Raw genomic sequence first — 17911 nt, forward strand, 5'->3', positions numbered from 1 at the left:
GCAAAGTCAAATTTTAGAAAAAGAGAAGAAGAAAAACAGAAAGCATTTGTTGCGCAAGAAGGCCCGGGTGATATTCTCAGAACTTATATGTACTGAGAAAGTATCAATAACCGTAAAATTTCACAGCCCTCTTTTTAGAACCGCAGCCTTAACATTTTGTAGGGAAATAAAGCTTTGGTTAACCTTGGCATTGGCAGACCTCATTAAAATAACAGCCTGTCACTTTCGAGTTTAAAATAACAGGGTTGTCAGTTTTATATTCAGCAGAACAATCTACAGTTTTGTTCTCTGGGAAATAATTCGTATGTACATATGGGGCCGGCAGGAGCGAAAAGGCTGATCAACACTGCCATCTCGAGGCCTGCGCAGCTCCCAGGCACGCTCCCAACAGCCGTGACAGCGTGAAATCCCCYGGCCTGTGATGCAGAATCCTTGTAGAATCAGTGCCATATACACTTAACTTTTTAAAAGGCTGAAAAATAATCCATGATTTATTCATAGTTCAGCAACTACTTGGCATTTAAATTTATTTTGTGAGAAAGTATGGAAAGAAAGATAAAATGTACGAAAAAAAAAAATCTTCCTATAGAGCAAATAAAGGTCTGCTTCGCTTGTTCCAAATCAGAGCAGGTCCTTTTAAATGAGGTAGCTAATGTGCATTTAAATTTTGGGTATCTAATGAGGCATTCTAAACAAAAATAAGTGTCCGTGCTCCTTGTATCTAGCCAGTGGAGAAATGTAGGTGCCTAAAAACCTTCCGGAAAGAAAGATCCTCTTTGACTAAATTCAGGCACGACTTTGAAGGAGCTGAGTTCAGTTGCTTACACATAAGTGTCTACTGCCTCTGAGACGTCTATACAGAGCTGGCGGATATGACAAAGGACATACAGGGGCATGTGACTTTCTGGAAGGGCAAGCCCTAAAACTTGGGGGTGCAAGTTAACTGCTTTTCATTAAGCCCAGTTTACAAAGAAAACTGTGTCTATTAAAATATCCAGCTGCCCTATACTATTCTGCTTGTGGCATATTATTCTCGTATCGACTGTGGCACCCACATGTAACAGACACATCAACACAGTAAACAGTTAGGTACAGTATATGCTCTTTAAGCCTGCTGACCTAGTAGTTTTAAACAAATTGCTGGCCATTAGTCTTAGAATGCTTTCAGATTAAATCTCTAATGAACATAAATACTGATCGATGTATGAAGAAGGTCCTGAGCAGTTTTCTGCTGGTATGGCATAATATAAATCAGGTCATAACGATCTGTTTGTTCGTACTGCATTACCGTGTAAATGACGAAGGGTACGTTCTTCACTAGCCCACACACAGCCCAAGTGGTCAGGCTCCATATCTATAAATCTATTACCGAGCTGCCCACTATCAGATAACTTCTACATCATTTTAAATAAGGACTGCCAGTGTGCAGGGCGTGTGGCTCCATGTGTGTTAGACACGTCTTGGGGAGAGCAAGCAGCAGGCAGTAGAAAACTGATTTTTCACCTGGAAATAATGTAGCATAAAGAAGTGGCATCAGTTAAACATTGCTTGTGAATTAAAGGCTAGAGGAGTATTTGACTAAAGGAACTACACATATACAAATCTAGCTGGTGATGGCTACCTTTTGGTCTTTTCTCTATGACAAAACCCAGCACCTCTTTCTGCTTGCTCAATGTTGCAAATCTGTTTGTGTGATACACCAGCGAAATACAGTTCACATACAGGCCTGGAGTTCCTGAAATGACAGTGCCTCATCACAAACATCCACCTAAAACATCTGAGCATCTACACTGCCACATACCCACCCACCGCACTTCGTCCAGAGTGGCACCCCAGTACCTCAGGGAGTAGCAAGAAACATTTGTAGATGCTTCCAGGGCATAAAGACTTAACTCTTATCAGGATTTTGCATCAAGATGTTTCTGAGCATCCCTGGAGAGAAGATATCGACAGAAAGGCAAGCTGAATATCCTGCTTACATTCAGACAGAAAATCTCCCCAAACTTGCAGAATAAACAAAAAGTGTTGATGCAAAAATGTCAGGGAGAAGAAGAAAAGACAGTTCGTAATACCATTTCTTCTTAACACAAGCAAGATTCAATACTATTTTATTACATTTATTGCACTGAACCAGGGTCAGTTTTGGACACATTCCAGCATCTTTGAACACTATTTTAGAACCTATGACTATCTGTGAGAGCAGGGWTTATATTGGTGTGGATGTCAAAACTAGATAGGATTGTGAGATGGACTTGAGGCCAGGGGATGAAGGAGGAGATAAGGGAATTTACTTTAAAAAAATTATTTCAGGTCCTTTCAGGGCCACCTTTAAAATTTGCTTTTGGCTCCGCATTGCTTCTGGGGGCATATTGTCCCTCTGCTGAAAAGGCAAGTTTCCATAGGAAATTAAACTAAATAAGATTTCAAGGCAATTGGCTGCCCACTTCAGAATGAACTGTCTTTTTTGTGCCTTTCCTACCTTATAAAATTTGCCATTTCATTTCAATTCTGCATGTTTTTTTCAGTGTTTTTCTTAATTATCCTGGTGAGTCTTCAATTTATCCAGGCCTCCCAAATCCCTACAAGGGATTCTAGGATTTGATTCCTGCTAAAATGATGGTCTTCCTTTTTAGTTCACTTTCTTTCTCTTGCTTGAATGCAAGGTGAGTAAAGAAGTCAGAAAAGTTGGTCAACTTTATTTATATTTTAAAACTGAGCCCATGCTGGTAGGATTAGAATTGAGCTCATGGGGTATGTTCTAAAGTCTGCTGAGGAATTACATGACATAAGTGACAACTCCCTGCCCCCTTAAGAAATCAGTGGCAGAAATAAGAAATGAAGTGGATTTCTCAATGTAGGCCATGTAACTATAGTGCTTCCATCACTCTGGATATGAATTTCCCTGTAGAAATGATGCAAATGTTAAATTTTTCTCACCTACTCAGTTACACCTTCCTTCTGTCAGCAATTATAGAGGAAGGGTAGACTAGCAATTTTAATCTCTATTTATCCCACAAATTAAAAATGTAACTCTTTGAATGGTACTTTGTATATTCCTTTTCTTATGAGAGATAAAGTATTGCAAGGCAGAACAGATTTAGTACCTTCAAAGTAACGCCTGAGGGACTCGTTCAAAGCACAGCCTGGGCTACTTCAGGAAGATAGCTGGGGAGAGTCAAGCTAACTACAGCCAAAGAGATCTGGTTGTCTTAATCTGAGTAAATCTATGCTAGGAAAAGTGGAAACGAAATACGTAAAACATCAAAATTGCATAGGTCTTTTGTTTAAATGTTTCCACAGAACTCTAACCTAGCTTTAAAGTTAATCTTTAATTCAAAGAATAGAAAATACCAAGGAATCATTTACAAGGCCACAGGTCACTAGGGGGGATACAGTAGTTTGACTTCATAAATCACAAGCAAGCAATGTTAACTGAAACCTTAGTGGCTTTTATCTCATTTTCAAGGGATTGTACATCTGTTATGTATTTTTTAAATGCTGACGATGATCAAAACGATATACTGTGGAACATGCATAACTGTGGGGACTAATAAAAGACTTTCTGTGGCTATGCTTGAGGTGATCCCAGAATTGAAGCCATTGAAAACCACAAGCTAAAGTGTTACGTATCATGGTATCATGGCAGGCATTATGTCATCCAATTCTATTCTGCATTTAAAGTTGTATTAAAAATATTTAAAAGACATTCCCTGCCTGAATGTTAATAGTACATAAGTGAGCATGACCATCAGCCTACTCCCCTGAAAGACGGCTGAAATTGGCTGAAAGATGAGCTGAATCAATGGGTATGCACTCATAACTCCTCTGTCAAGTCCATCAGAAATGACACCGAATTTCTAGAAAACCAGAGTCAAGGCGAGGTTCAAGGAACCGTTGAGGTAGGTGCGTAAGGTCTACTACCAAAAGCTGAGAGGGTTAACAGAAGTCCAGTAATGGAGAAGGAAAGAACAAGACTTTGCAGGCTGAGTCTACAAATCATTTAGAACTCATTAATGAAATAAAGCAGTAGAGGGAGAAGGGAATAGACATGAAGGGAAAATACATGAGGTGGATAAAAAATGCTAAAAATGCGCCTGAATTGGAGGCAACTAGAGAGATCTGCACATGGTAACCACTCTCTCAGCTGTAGTTATTGCTGTTGCTGCTTTGTGTGAGTCATGTAAATGTTTCCCCACTTCAGTCTACAAAATGGGAATGACAACTCATGGGGGTGTTTGAGAGATTTAATTAGCTATCATTTGACAAGGATCATGACCTTATTGCTTTACCAGAAGTACTTCTATAACTCAGAAAAATTTTTATTGTTAGGAAATTTAATGATTTGTTGTCTATATGCAGCACACACATAAAGTATGTGAACATCATTTAATATCTTCGTAAGTGACTGTGGAATGGGAGTCCTCATTTTAGTTTTCAGAGAGAATTTCTGGTGAGCATGTGCAGCCTGTGAGCTGTGAGAACCTCTCTAGATTCTTTCACTGGATTCTATGAAAATACAAGGTTTGTACTCTGAATTACAGCCTTTACAAGGACTGAGGGGAAAAAATCACTTTGCGATGCGTGTTGACTCACTTGTGGTTCAAAACAAAAGTCTGCAGTCCTAGAGCACCAGCTCTAATTTAATTACTGTAAAAATATGAATAAAACTATTAACATCTGAGTTTCGAATAGCTTAAAACAACTTCCAGACAGCAACGAAGTTGCTGCTCTGAAAACTAATTGCTTGCCACTGATATCAGTCAGATTACTCATGTAAATACTTATCCAGGCATAGCAAATAAATGAGAAAATCTGTCCTGTTGGCTCTCATGTTCCCCGAGCTTATTTGTATAGACCCTCCTTCCTACAAACTCTTTTCCCCACACTTTTAGTAGCTTGTGTAGGACTTCTTCATCTGCTTTACTACAGTGTGAGCTAGCAGGAGTTTACATACCTATCAGTGAACACCTGGCAGTTTAACTGAGTTGCTTGTGTTGATTAGCTATACCACTAGCAACCCTCGGCTTTTCACTCTTAGCCTAAGCTGAAGGGGGGAATAGGAGGATCTCTTGTCTGCCCACTGCCCAAAGACCCTGTTCCCATATCCCCAAAGACACCAGAAAAGGCAGATATCCTAATACCATGCCCACTGCTGCTGAAGGCTTGCCTAATATCTGTAAACTGGAATTTAATTTTTGGCTTGACAGAGCGCCCCTATTGAGATTTTAAAGGTTTGCAAATGCTGCTAGTATCTGTGATATGGAAACCAAGCAACTGGGGCTTGGCAAGGGGCGTGGAGGAGATTTATTAGATTTCTATCATGGCAAGAAACACTGTCAACAACTCATGTAGCCAAGTACTGTCCAACTTATTTTTCACAGAAATGCGCATGGTGCTTCTTGAAATAACATCCTTGGATGTTTCCATCTCCTGGCATATAAAGTGACATTCCACAGAGCTTAAGCACTGCAAAGCAGTGTAGGCCATTTACTTGGAGAGCTATCATGTCTTCAGAACAAAAGATAAAAGAGATAAATAGCCAAGTACAATATTGTACCTCAACAACCTAAAAGCCAATCTTAAAACTGAATGGAACAATGGAGAGCTTTTATTTCTTGTTTTTTAAAGAATAAAGCCCTGTGATTTCCTTTGAAAGCTATTCAGCAAGCTCCACTAAATCCATTACAACTTAATGTGAAATGCATCTGTTTCCATAAGAACGACAGTGGCAACATTCATCCTTTGTAGTCTGTCCTTTGTTGTGTTTTCTATCTATTCTTGTAGATTTTTCCACTCTAGTAAAACAAAAGCAAAAAAAAACTGATAACATTTTAGCCAGAGCATTTATTAAGTTGGTGCTGGAAATTCAGTTTGCTCCTGCTTGCTGCCTAATACATGCCAGATTAATTTATTGTTCAAGGAAGAGTATATAACTTAAAGAAATTGTTCCAATTCTGGCCCACCATTTCTTGAAAGTGAAGTCTGTATCTAACTACAGATATTTATCTACATCTAACAGCAAAGATGGATATAGTCTGTGTATGCATGCATATACACAAGGTTCTCACTGTTACTGAGTTCCAAATGTATTGCAATGTATTCAGCCCATGTATCTTAAATTAATTCAACATCATTTTGGCACTGCATCATTTTTTAGAACCTGCACATGTAGATCTAAATATAATATTTATGTAAGACATGACCAGGTTGGTGGGCAAGATATTTTATCTGATGAACACTGTTTAACTGAATTGACATTCAGCAGACTACCAGGCATATTAATTCTTTGAAAGATATATATTTAGAAAAATGCAGACAAATGGAGAATAGAAAGAACAAGATGTAACACACTCTTTTTATTAATGTCTTGCCTGTGGAACAGTGCATTGAAGGTGACTTTGATTATTTGCAATCTCTGCACCCAAATGCACTGTGACTTGCTCGTAAGTACATGAATTTAAGTTTTGGCACCTCCAGTCCCTTTAACCTTCACCATCATTTATTACAGAATTAAACAGTCTGTTATTCAAAATGATAGTTATTGTGGCTGGTGTCTTTAACCTGTTTTCCCTCTCATTGTCTCTTAATCAGGTAACAGACATTAAAGAAAAACTAAAGCTCTCTAAAAAGTTCTGGTCAACATTACCCTACACAATCTGCAAAGATGAACGCATGACAGCTGGTTCGTCAAACGAGGAGGACTGCTGGAACGGCCACACCAAGGCAAGGTGAGGTGGACCCCTCTCCACTGCACTCAGTCCAAATCCCCATCAGGTCTGAAGCAATAATGAGACGGAGGGTATTTTACAAAACTGTTTATAAGAGTGAAATGGAAATGGGGAGAACAAGTAATAGTCCACATGCAGCTTGTAGCTGAGATTACTTATTGTTAAGGTGCCATTAAAGCTGGAGTGTGAGTCACCATAAATGTGCACAGCGTGTCAGCATGTGAACACAGAAAATTTTCACTGGTTCAACTCCAAAGGGATAATTTATACTGAGATTTCAAAAAGCTCTTTAGCTCCATTTAGCATCCCTGTGTCGGGACTGACAGATTGTGAGGCAATTGCACTCTTGGGATATCATACTGGGATGAAACACGAATTGGAATTTCAGCTCTATTTACTATTGGCTAGCAAAGCTTACAGCTATTTGCTGGGGAAAAAAAAGAAAGAAAGAAAAAAAGCCCATACAGAATAAACGTAACCCTTCTACTCATCTTGTGTAGAAGGCCTGATCTGAGGTTACTTCATCAGAGAAACTATGGTTGTCTGCCCTTCTTGTGACAATTTTTCTGTGAGTTTTAAATCTGAAGTTTGCTTGGCTCCGGTTGTGACAGGGCTGGTGCTGTCGGATGAGCAGGTGTCTCAAGAGGACCAATATGGATTCATCAGCTGATGGAGGAGAGGATCTGGTTATCACTGTTAAGAAAGGGATGGGGGGAGTGGCTCAAGGACCGTGATGAGGGCAGTTAAGTTTCATATCTGCAGCAGTGGCCTGTGTTTTTGGGGAGACAGGAAGAGTTGTGGATTTGAGTGTTCAGTGAGCCCTGATTCTTGACAGCAGTGATACTTTCCATCACTCAGTGCCTAGAATCTTTATTTTTCTGTTACCTGATAAAATAAACAGAGCCAGAGCAATAAAAAAAAAAAAGAGAGACAAGCAGATAAAATGTACAAACTCCGTGAAAATGAGACAACATAGGAAAAAACTCACAAACCTTTTAAATGTTGTTTTGCGTGGGTGGATGAGTGGATGGATGGACAGATAGATAGATGGCACCCACCCCCGCCACCCAATCAGTTTTATAAGTAAAAGTTTACGGGGAGTTTTCTGCACTTTATGGGGATATGTGCGATGAGTGTAAATCCTTTCTCAGTGCCTTACTACACAATGCTCAAAAGAATTCATTTTATAGTCCAGAGCAAAGGGCTCTTTGGGTTGCTGGTAGTCCATTGAACCCACTTTGAGAAGCACAGGAATAAATCTGCCCAAAAGCACAGGTACTCCTACAGGTCACTGCTCAGTTCCCAAGTCACAGCTCCAGCGACAGCCCCTGGGGACTTGGAGGAAGAAACAAATGGGAACGTCAAACTATTACAGTATTCATCACAAAGGAATAGGGTGAAGAGAGAAATAAAAAAGTGTTTTCATCTTCCTCTGTAATATTTGTTCTTGTAGGTGGGCTTTGTGAGTTATGACCCCGGGCAGGAGTGCCATCGTAGTTAAACGGAGTTGTGAGGCCTCACAGCTGGTTACCATGTGTCACATCAGGATGCGCACACTAATAAGAGATAATGCTGCTCTTTTTACAAAAGAACAGTCAAACAGATCTGCTGAAATCCCCCTTGGTTTCTGTAACCAATGCTAGTATTTGTGCCACATCTGGCCAATGCTATTTGGCTGTCTTTTGCTTCTGTACTTAAGGGTTCGGTACAGGTTCTAAGATTGCTGGAAGTTATGTAGGTGTATTTTAAGCATGTAGGTTTTCATCTTCCTTTTGTGATATTTATCTTATGAGAAGCCTGATTATTTTGGTGATGCCTTCTGAAATTAATGTTCTGGAGCTGCTGAGAAAATCTATCCTCTAGTGATAACGTTCTTGATTAATTTAACACATTTAAGACATTTCACTGGAGGTGGAACCACAACTTCACAGTATCAGGTGAAAATAGTTCATGTTCAGCCAATGTTACTCTGTCCAGTTTCTATTTCATCTACATTCACAAAGGAAATGTAGAATCATAGTCTTAATAATATAATTCAATAAATGCTTCAGGTAGAGGGAACAGTAATATATTAGAGAGAAACCATAGCCATGCTATGGGCTATATGTAAAACAAAGCTAAAATTTTTACTCCAAGAATCACTGAGAATGTAATTAACTGTATATGCAAAATCACCTCTTGACTGGTGAACAGGGACGTTTCTCTTTACTACAGCATACAGAAAAAGCATAAATGTGCCCTTGACCATACAGATTAGCATCTGGTATCAAACACCTAGTTAGCAAGAACAAGGATGGCAGAATCTGACCACTGTGCATACACCTGTTTGTGTTCACTGTGTCACCCATCATAAGTACCCACTTTATTCTGTGATGTATGAAGAGTTGCATTTTGCATTCTAGAGAGTATGACAAAAGCTCGTGATAGAAAAAAGAAGCTTAGCCACCTCATCTTTTTCCTAGACTTGTGGTCACCTGTGGTTGTTGCAATCTCTAAGTATTACTCTGCTACCATGATTAGTTTACAGCCACCAGTGGGGGCTAAATGAAAGTCGCCAATGAGCAGATAATCATGGGGTAACAGAGTGATCCACTTGGCATTCCAGAAGGAGACACTTGGCATGTTGCTGATATTGTACGAAAAAGGTTTTTAATCAGGTCAGCTCAGGTAGAAACTAAGTGGTGTGGAGATTGAAAAACAGTTATTAGATGGTTGAATCTCCTTTTTGAAAAATCCATATCAAAAAAATTAATAATAGCTACTTCAGACAAAGTGCCTTTCAGAAAGATGCCCAGCAGGACTTCCCATCATATCTGTATTCATAAAAGTATGAGAACATAATTTTATGTTTAAAGAATGAATGTCTTCTGCAAGACAGACAGTAACAGATTTTTCTAAGATATTTAGAATCTAAAACTATCATTAATACCAATCTTTCAAAATTTAACTCTTTTCCTATATGCAAATAAATTCTTAGCAACAGCTGATTACTTCTTCATTAGTAGATATTTTCCAGAAATTAAGGAATTTTCCAAGGAATTAAGGAATTCAGGCTTTCAAATGAGTTAGGTCAAATCCCAGGTATTAGCCCTTGAATAAACAAAGTGACTGTTACTGAAGTGAGAACTGTAACCAAATCTACAACCATTCTGATGCCTGGAAGAAGAACCCTGAATTATTTCAATCGACTCAGACAACTAGTTTCAAAAAACCCATCTGAGAGGTGGTGCTTATGTCTTAGCCACCATGAGTATGAATATATTAATATGTTTTAGCTCTGAAAGTCTGCAAACTATGGAAGATATTAGGGCTGTGTTCTGTTCAGTGAGGAACTTACCACTCCTCTGGGTATAATAAAGAATAAATAGAATTATGTGTGGAACAGACAGTAATTAGAATCATAAAAAGAAAACACAGAGAAAAGTAAGAAAAAAAAGGTAAAAAGGAACAACATAATTTTCAACGTCTAGTACAAAACTACAAGATGATTCACCAATACAAACACAGGACAGTCTCAGCTAGCCTGAAATTTTCTTCCTTTCCTGCCACAGGTAGATGAACACCTACTGCCCCAGTCAAGGGCCCTTAATTATTGGTGATATTCTGATGGGAAGAAAGAATCGCTAGAGCATTGCCTGCCTGTGGAAAGGGACTCATTGCTGACCAGCAAGGCTTGCAATGAGAATGAGTTGAATGTGCTTTACCTGGAGATAGACAGAGGCAAACATTTAGCACCACTTATGAAAGCCTGAAAAAACCTACCTTCCAGCAAGCGTGAAAACTGCCTGCTCACAATTGATGCCTATAGTCTATTTTTGCAGCTTCCTCCTTCCAATGAGTTGACAGATGAACCTTTCCCTCCCTCTCTTTCTGTCTCCTCTAACTTTGCTCCAACATGAAGAAAAAATTATTAAAAAAAATACTGAAAACATCCTATGATATATATCCTATGCTCCTGAGCAAACCGAATCAGATGAGGTGATCTCGTTAGCCAAGCAAGCCGATTTTCCAGTGCCCTTATCTTTCCAGGCCCGATACGACTGCTTACCACCAGCCCAGCCTGCATAAGAGTGTGCTATATATTGTACTGTACTGCCTAAGGTTCTGGACACCTGGAAAAACTCCATTACTGCCTAGGTGGGATGCTCCAATCATACTGTATGCAGTTGCTGCAGTGGCAAAATATGGAGAATGCTGCCCTTTATGTCAGATGTCATTTAAAAAAAGAAGATTACTCCTTTTTTATTTTTAACAGGTATAGCTTTTATATAAATGACCTGAAAGATTCAACAGTCATTTTCAGACTTGAAAAGGAAGCAGACATCCTGGAACATTAGCTGGGTATTTAAAAAAAAAGGGGGGGGGGCTTTAAATACGCTTTGTGGAGCTTGGCCGTGATGTGCCAAAAGACATTTTTGTTGTGTCTGCTGAGACAAGCAAGAACTGTGGAAAAGCTAAGAGGAACAGAAAACATTAATATTTTAGAAAACAATGTAAATTACACTAAACTACTGACAGCTGAGCAAGGAGCAAAGAGCAGAAAACAAACAGTAATGTCCAGCTTCTCTATGCTCAGAGGGTTAAGATAGACAAAGAACAGACACTGATTCAGGATAGCACTTCTCTTTTTTCAGTTATAATGGGCATACAGTTCTTGTAATGGCCAGGCATACAAAGAGATTGCTAACGAGAGCAGAAGCAGCAGCAAAGCTTAAAATTCACAGGGGTGCCTCCACCTACAGAACTGCAGCAAAAGCAGCTGTGTTCAACCACTTTGCCCAGCCAGCAACAAATCTGCCATCAGAAAGTGGTCCCAAGACATGGCTTCCAGTTCTGTGTGCCTTAACCCTACCCCCACACACATCAAAATGCTTTTGTCAGAACATGTGCGTGGCTGCCTCGCAGAGGCTGTCACTCAAGAAACACCTTCGGCTGTGTGCTCCCCTGTCTATACCAGTCCTTTAAAGAAAGGAAAGCAATTCAAATATATTTGTATTCAACATAGGCTTTTCTGCTTCTTTTTTTTTTTTTCTCCTGCGGAAAGAGGTGAACTAGTTCAATAATGAGGGCAGAATTCAGCTTCAAATTCAGACATGTAAGTTCAGGCATTTAAATATAGGTGCCTGGGGGTGAGCTAGCAGACAATGAATCTACTCATTGTAGACAATGTGTTGCCCAGGCACTGGTGTCATTTCAGACTGCCTGGGATACCTGCAACAGGCATGATAGAGGACACTGCCTCCCTTCTGGACCAGAGGCTTGGCAAGACCTGCTAGAGAATCTCAAAAATCACCGGAGTTAAGGTGCCTGAACAGAGCACCAGTATCCATTCAGTATAGTCAATAAGGCAGATTTCAATTGCCTAGTCACATATACCTACCACTATGTGAGATGCTCTGAATATTCAAGACACCTTCACAGAACTGGCAGGCATTTCACCAGACCTGAGATATTCAGACCCTACCAGAGTGGCAGCAGGACACCAAGTAGCATAGCCCACTGCAGAACACAAGACTCAATTCAGTTGCCTAAAGAATAATTGCATCTGATATAATTTCAGATGTCCTAGACATCCAAGACCATTGCACCAAGCTTGTAGATATGAAGCAGGACCTATGGAGAATCCACACCTTTCTGGACTGGTAACTAGAGTCTAGGATGAATAACTTAAAGCATCTCAAAAAGCACCAGATGTTTATGTTTGTGCAACTAAATCCCAGCAGATGGAACTAATAAAGTAATCATCTGGCCAAAGGCAGGTGTGAGCCCAACAGCTATCTATCCTCCACTGGCATGATTTGCTGCTGACTAGTATTGACAATATCTTCACTCACAAGAGCAGGAGTCTGCTCATATGCAGGCACCTGCATTTAGACATACAAGTTTTGGCATCAACAGAAACCTAAAGCTGAATCCCACCCTAACTCTCTCAATTCTTTGGTCAGCTGCTATAAATGCCAAAGCGCTCATTTGCCTGGGAACTTAAGCATTCACCAACATTTAGGTGCTCATAAGGTAACAGGTTATTTGACCCTGTGTGGCCAACTTACACACCTAGATGAGGTGCACTGGACCGTTCTCCTGAAAGGTGAACTGCTCTCTTTGTCACCTGGAGAGTACACCTAGGGGCTAGCAGTACTGGTAGGCTCCCATCCTTCACTCACCAAGCTAAACACCTGAAATAAAGGCGCACTGGTGCCTAAATTAGGTGTCTAAATTACTCATGGTGGATCACACTGGTATATGTGCTTAATGTAAAAAGTTCTCTGAGTCACACTAATTTGATATTAAAATGCCTAAAATTTGATGAATTTGCTTAAAGCTTGATGAACTGATCAGTATGATGCTCCCTATAGAATTATGTTAACACCCCTCTAACCTAAAAACAGATTTAAGCAGCAAACCCCAGCTTTAGATGCCTAATTTGATAATTAGACATGGAACAGTCAAATCCTGTTTATGCTGAAACCAATTGTTTCACCACACCTTATATTTCCTCTCTTTGGAAGAAATTTTTTTCTTACAGATTTATTTTAATGAAGCTGTTGATTCTGTATTCTCAACACTTTGTATAAATCCACCTCTGATTTGACAAGAAGTTGCAAAATCTCTCCTTTGTGTATAATTTATTATACTTTTTAATTTTAAAGCAATTATATCAAAACAAGCTAAAATGGTAAGACCTTCCATGCTAGGAGTGCTTTGGGTATCACCACATCTTGAAGGGGGGAATGACCAACTGACTGAATCTCTACAACTCGATGGACTGTCCCATTTAAACTTAAATGGTCTCCATATGGACATCAGATCCACACTGCTCGCAGTGCAGAATTTGAGCTTCCATAAAAAGCACACACCAGAACACTCTCTAACTGCATTGTGTCCAAAATAACTCATGTTTTCTCCATATAAAAAGCTTACGAAGTCAGTACATTCTCCTTTTATTATTGACGATAAGACAAGATGAAATCAAACATAAATCAGTCAAAGAAAGCCTGTGAACTGCAGTTCAGAGGTAGCCATAGCTACTCAGGGATGGTTTGGAATAAAGAGCCGCTAACACATCACAAAGAAAGAAGGAAAGCAATCCACACAAACACTCAGGGATTTCAAATCACTTTTAGCTACTAATAGCTATGGCCATTGTCACGGACAAGATACTGGGCAAGATGGACTGAGTCAGCAGGGCAATTCTTACATTCTTCCTTTTTTTAATCAACTGCACCTTGAAATCACTGATTTACTTCCAGGCTGAGCAATTTATCTACAGCAGCCATTTCATTTGTAGAGACCTGTGACAGATGGAGGTGCCGTTCCTTTGTAGCCCTGAGCTTCCCTGTGTGCCAAGGTCTCCATCCTGCTGCCTCCAGGCAGCTCTGCAGAATTATTTCCAATTTCTATCTGTGGTGATTCATAACACTGTTGTCTGCAGTTCTCTGTACTATGGGAGGTAGCTCTGTATCCTCACCGTAGTTAAGACTGTACCACAGGAATCTGGATGGGATCCCTACAGCATTGTTATTGCTTCTTATGCTACTAGCAAAACATCAGGAAATGCAATTTGAGGCCGGGTATTTTTGGCAGCCTTGTTTCATTCTTGTATGTTCCCACTTCCCCGGGATTATTCTCTTGTAAGCTTTCAAAGGCCACTGATGACAAATGAGTCTCATCTTGCAAAGCAAGTACCTATTATGATGTGACTAAACCCTTCTCTGGCTCAGCAAAGCAGTCATCATTTTGTGAACCTCCAGGAGCAATACAAAACTTATTTTCCCTTAACCATGGCTTCAGCAGAGAAAATGCTTTCTTCTCTCTTACTTTCACATTTATTTTTAAGGAATATATTTACTTCCAGACCAATAGGAACAAAACACTTCACCAGAACCAAATTTGAATATTGACAGAGGTTTGGGTTGGCACCAGTGAGAGTGAAGTATAATACTTCTAAAACTATATTTGGCACCAGATATCATGAAAGTTTGCCATTAGTAGGCTAGACTGTGCTATCATTACTTGCTGAGCATTTACCCACATGAGAAGTTCTCAAACATCAGTAGGATAGCCTGTTTGTAAACTAATTACCAAATAGATCACATCCTGATAATGAACAAGAACAAGGGATAGATCTGCCCCAAATCCCTTGCAATCTAAATGAGACAAAAAAAGCAGATGAATAAAGACAGACAAGTGAGTACAAGAAACAGTGATACAATATTTTCTCAGGATTACCATGCCAGTGCAGAGAAATAATATCAGCACTTCATCAGCCTAGCAGCTGTAGAAAGCACAGATAATTTTTAACAGAGATTCAAAGCAGGAAAAGCGGTAGCTTTGCAGATGCTTATAAGGAGAGTTCCCTGAGTACAGGCAGCATCAGGGGCAAAGCGTGCATATTTAACAAAAGATGAAGACTGTCACCATAGGTTGACCAGAGGCAGGGGCTGGTTTTTGTACTAGTTATATCTGCAAAAGCACACTGGATGACTGTGAGCCACATAAGATTGCATTTGTCAAGGTCAGAGAAGAGAGTGCTGCAGTAATCAAGAAATGATAAGCTAAGAGCCTGAATAAGAATTTCAGATGTGTGGATGGATAGGACTGTCATATCTTAAATATGTTATGCACACTGCATATATGAGATGCAAGCTTAGCCCTCTTGTGTTTAGGAATGAGGACAAATAAGGAATAAGGAACAAATAAAAGATAGTGCTGGAGTTTTGTAAACTCACAACCCTGTTTATGCGCCTGAATGTCGGGCAGATTGGAGATGTTCATGGTGGTCCAAAAAGGGATGCAAAGAAGAACTGGAGAAAAAATGAATTAAATGTCTCCTTTAAACAACGGGAGAGCCATAAGGTCTTCTGAACTATCTCAAAACAAATATGTAACAAAGGAGTACATAATTTTTAAGCACAAAGAGGTAAAAACAGAACAAAAACATTAGCTTAATAATTTAGTGTACAACCAGTTATATCAGCACAGGATCTGAACATGCAGAGACTTACTGTTAGCTAGCGAGTCTCATGCTTAGGTTACAGAGTCGGTGCACTTGCTAGGTAGGCTGTGGAGAGCTAGGAGGCTGGATAGTTTAAATTCTTTCTGGTTTCCCTGCAGCCAGGCTACTAAAAAGAGCCATTAGAGTCTGTAAAATTAAAAACATATTTTTAACATGTCTTCACTGGAGCTATTTAAGAACTGGGTAATTGTTATCACTGTCAAATTGCTTAGCACAACATTTACTGTACAGTCTTTATCTCTGAAATGTACTGTATTTTCGACTAATCATTCATTCTGCTATCTAGATACTTGCCTGAGATTATGAATGATGGCTTGACTAACCAGATCAACAATCCAGAAGTAGATGTGGACATCACAAGGCCAGATACCTTCATTCGACAGCAAATCATGGCCTTACGTGTCATGACTAACAAACTGAAGAATGCATATAATGGAAATGATGTCAACTTCCAGGATACAAGTAAGAAACTGTTAGCTGTCATTAAACAAGCTTATGTTTGAAATAAATTTATAAATATATCTACCAGTTCTATTAGAAAGGCTTTCCTTGGTCTTTGTGCTCTATGCTGTTGACAACATAAAAAAAGTCTTTTTGTGTCCCATGACATTCCAGTTATATTCGTTTCTTTTGTATCTCTTGCTTATCAGCAAACCAAACGCATGCACAGTGATTTACATAGTGCTGGGAGTCCACCCTTTTTTCAGAAAGACTAAATCACAGTGACTTTCATTTGGTTGCTTTATTGAATAAAGTGAATGTTGGCACCATAAACACCTTCCAGTTCCCAAAGTGTATGTCGCCCCTGGGACATACAGCCTGGTGTTGGTTCCTTCCTAAGGACAGGAATAGAGAAAAGACAGCAATGTTTTAATACGGGGTCCTCATGCTGTTTTTCTCACTTTCTTGTGCCAGGTGATGAAACCAGCGGCTCAGGAAGTGGAAGTGGCTGTACAGATGACATCTGTCCCACCGAGTTTGATTTTGTCACAACTGAAGCTCCGCCTGTCGACTCGGACAGGAGGGAGGTGGAGGCCTCAGCCACCCAGCCTAGTCGATCACTGCCTACGTTGCTTGTCATCTTCATCATCCTCGTACTGCAGAGACAGTGGAGATAATCCTGGATCTGATTGGAGAAACTGTGTTTTAGCTGCAAAAACAGCCAACTTTCTTCTTTTCTTATACTCTTGGACAATGGACCATGCCACAAATACTTACAGTTTTCTATGAGAAGAGAGCAGTACTGCAACCTGCTTCCCTTTTTGTTTTCCCAAAGAGTACCAGGTGCCAGACTGAACTGCTTCCTGTTTTTTCCAGATATCTCTGAAGACAATATCCACTCTTGAGATAATTCTTTCTCAAATCTTTATTACAGGAGACTTTCTGAGCTTCATTTCCTTTTATGCTGCAGAAGTAAAAGGATCTTACAGTGTATGTTTTTCTTAACAAAAAAAGAGGGAGAAAGAAACCAGAAAATGAGTTTCTTTCTGAATTAGGCCTGACTTAAGGCTGCTGCATTTCAACAGAAAATAAACAAAAATAAAAAGACAAAAAAGAACAAAAAATGCAACCATTCTTCACTGGCAGCCAAGTTTCCTTTAGGAACTTCTGTACAATGATTTAGGTCATCAGAATGATCGTTGCTATTGTAAGAAAGTCTGGATTTTTTTCCAATACAAAGAGTATGTCTCAACGGTGAATGTCTTGAACTCCATCTGCCAACCACATCAAATTGGTATGAAGGTAAAGAAGCCGAAAAATAAGTTTATCTTTTAGTATTATAGTAACTCCACTAGCTTCAGAATATCATGTTGCAGTTGTTTAGAATTTAAATCTTAATCCCCAGTAAAAAAAAAAGAGTAGTAGCACGATCTCGCCTAGCTTCTTTTAGTATTTATCCATGTTATATAATTGGCACAGATTTCCACTTAGCTTCCCATCAACAATGGTGGTGATGCTAAACAACTCTCTTGACAAATCTCTCCTCAAGGGTTCGGACAGAAAATAATCTCTTGTGATATAATCTCTTTCCTTTTGTCACTATTCTGACATCAATTAGAATTTTCTGCTACTATGTTCATTACCCTACCAAGATGGCAATTCTCTAATGGACTAACAACAACGACTGGATCAATACTGTGTTTCACATTTAACTACATCTTTCATA

The 17911-nt window shown here is 39.5% G+C and overlaps 1 protein-coding gene across 1 annotated transcript in view; it reads left to right on the forward strand.

Moving 5' to 3' along the window:
- Positions 1–16862, forward strand: part of GPC6 (glypican 6) — a 527815-nt gene extending 510953 nt beyond the window's left edge. Inside the window, exons 6-8 of the mRNA XM_026064092.1 lie at positions 6592–6728; positions 16031–16206; positions 16660–16862. Of these exons, the coding sequence (XP_025919877.1) occupies positions 6592–6728; positions 16031–16206; positions 16660–16862 (516 nt within the window). The remainder of the gene's footprint in view (positions 1–6591; positions 6729–16030; positions 16207–16659) is intronic.
- The last annotated feature ends 1049 nt before the right edge of the window (positions 16863–17911 follow it).

The sequence above is a fragment of the Apteryx rowi genome, unplaced genomic scaffold (genome assembly GCF_003343035.1).
Source record: "Apteryx rowi isolate R43461 unplaced genomic scaffold, aptRow1 scaffold_209, whole genome shotgun sequence".
Classification (NCBI taxonomy): domain Eukaryota; kingdom Metazoa; phylum Chordata; class Aves; order Apterygiformes; family Apterygidae; genus Apteryx; species Apteryx rowi.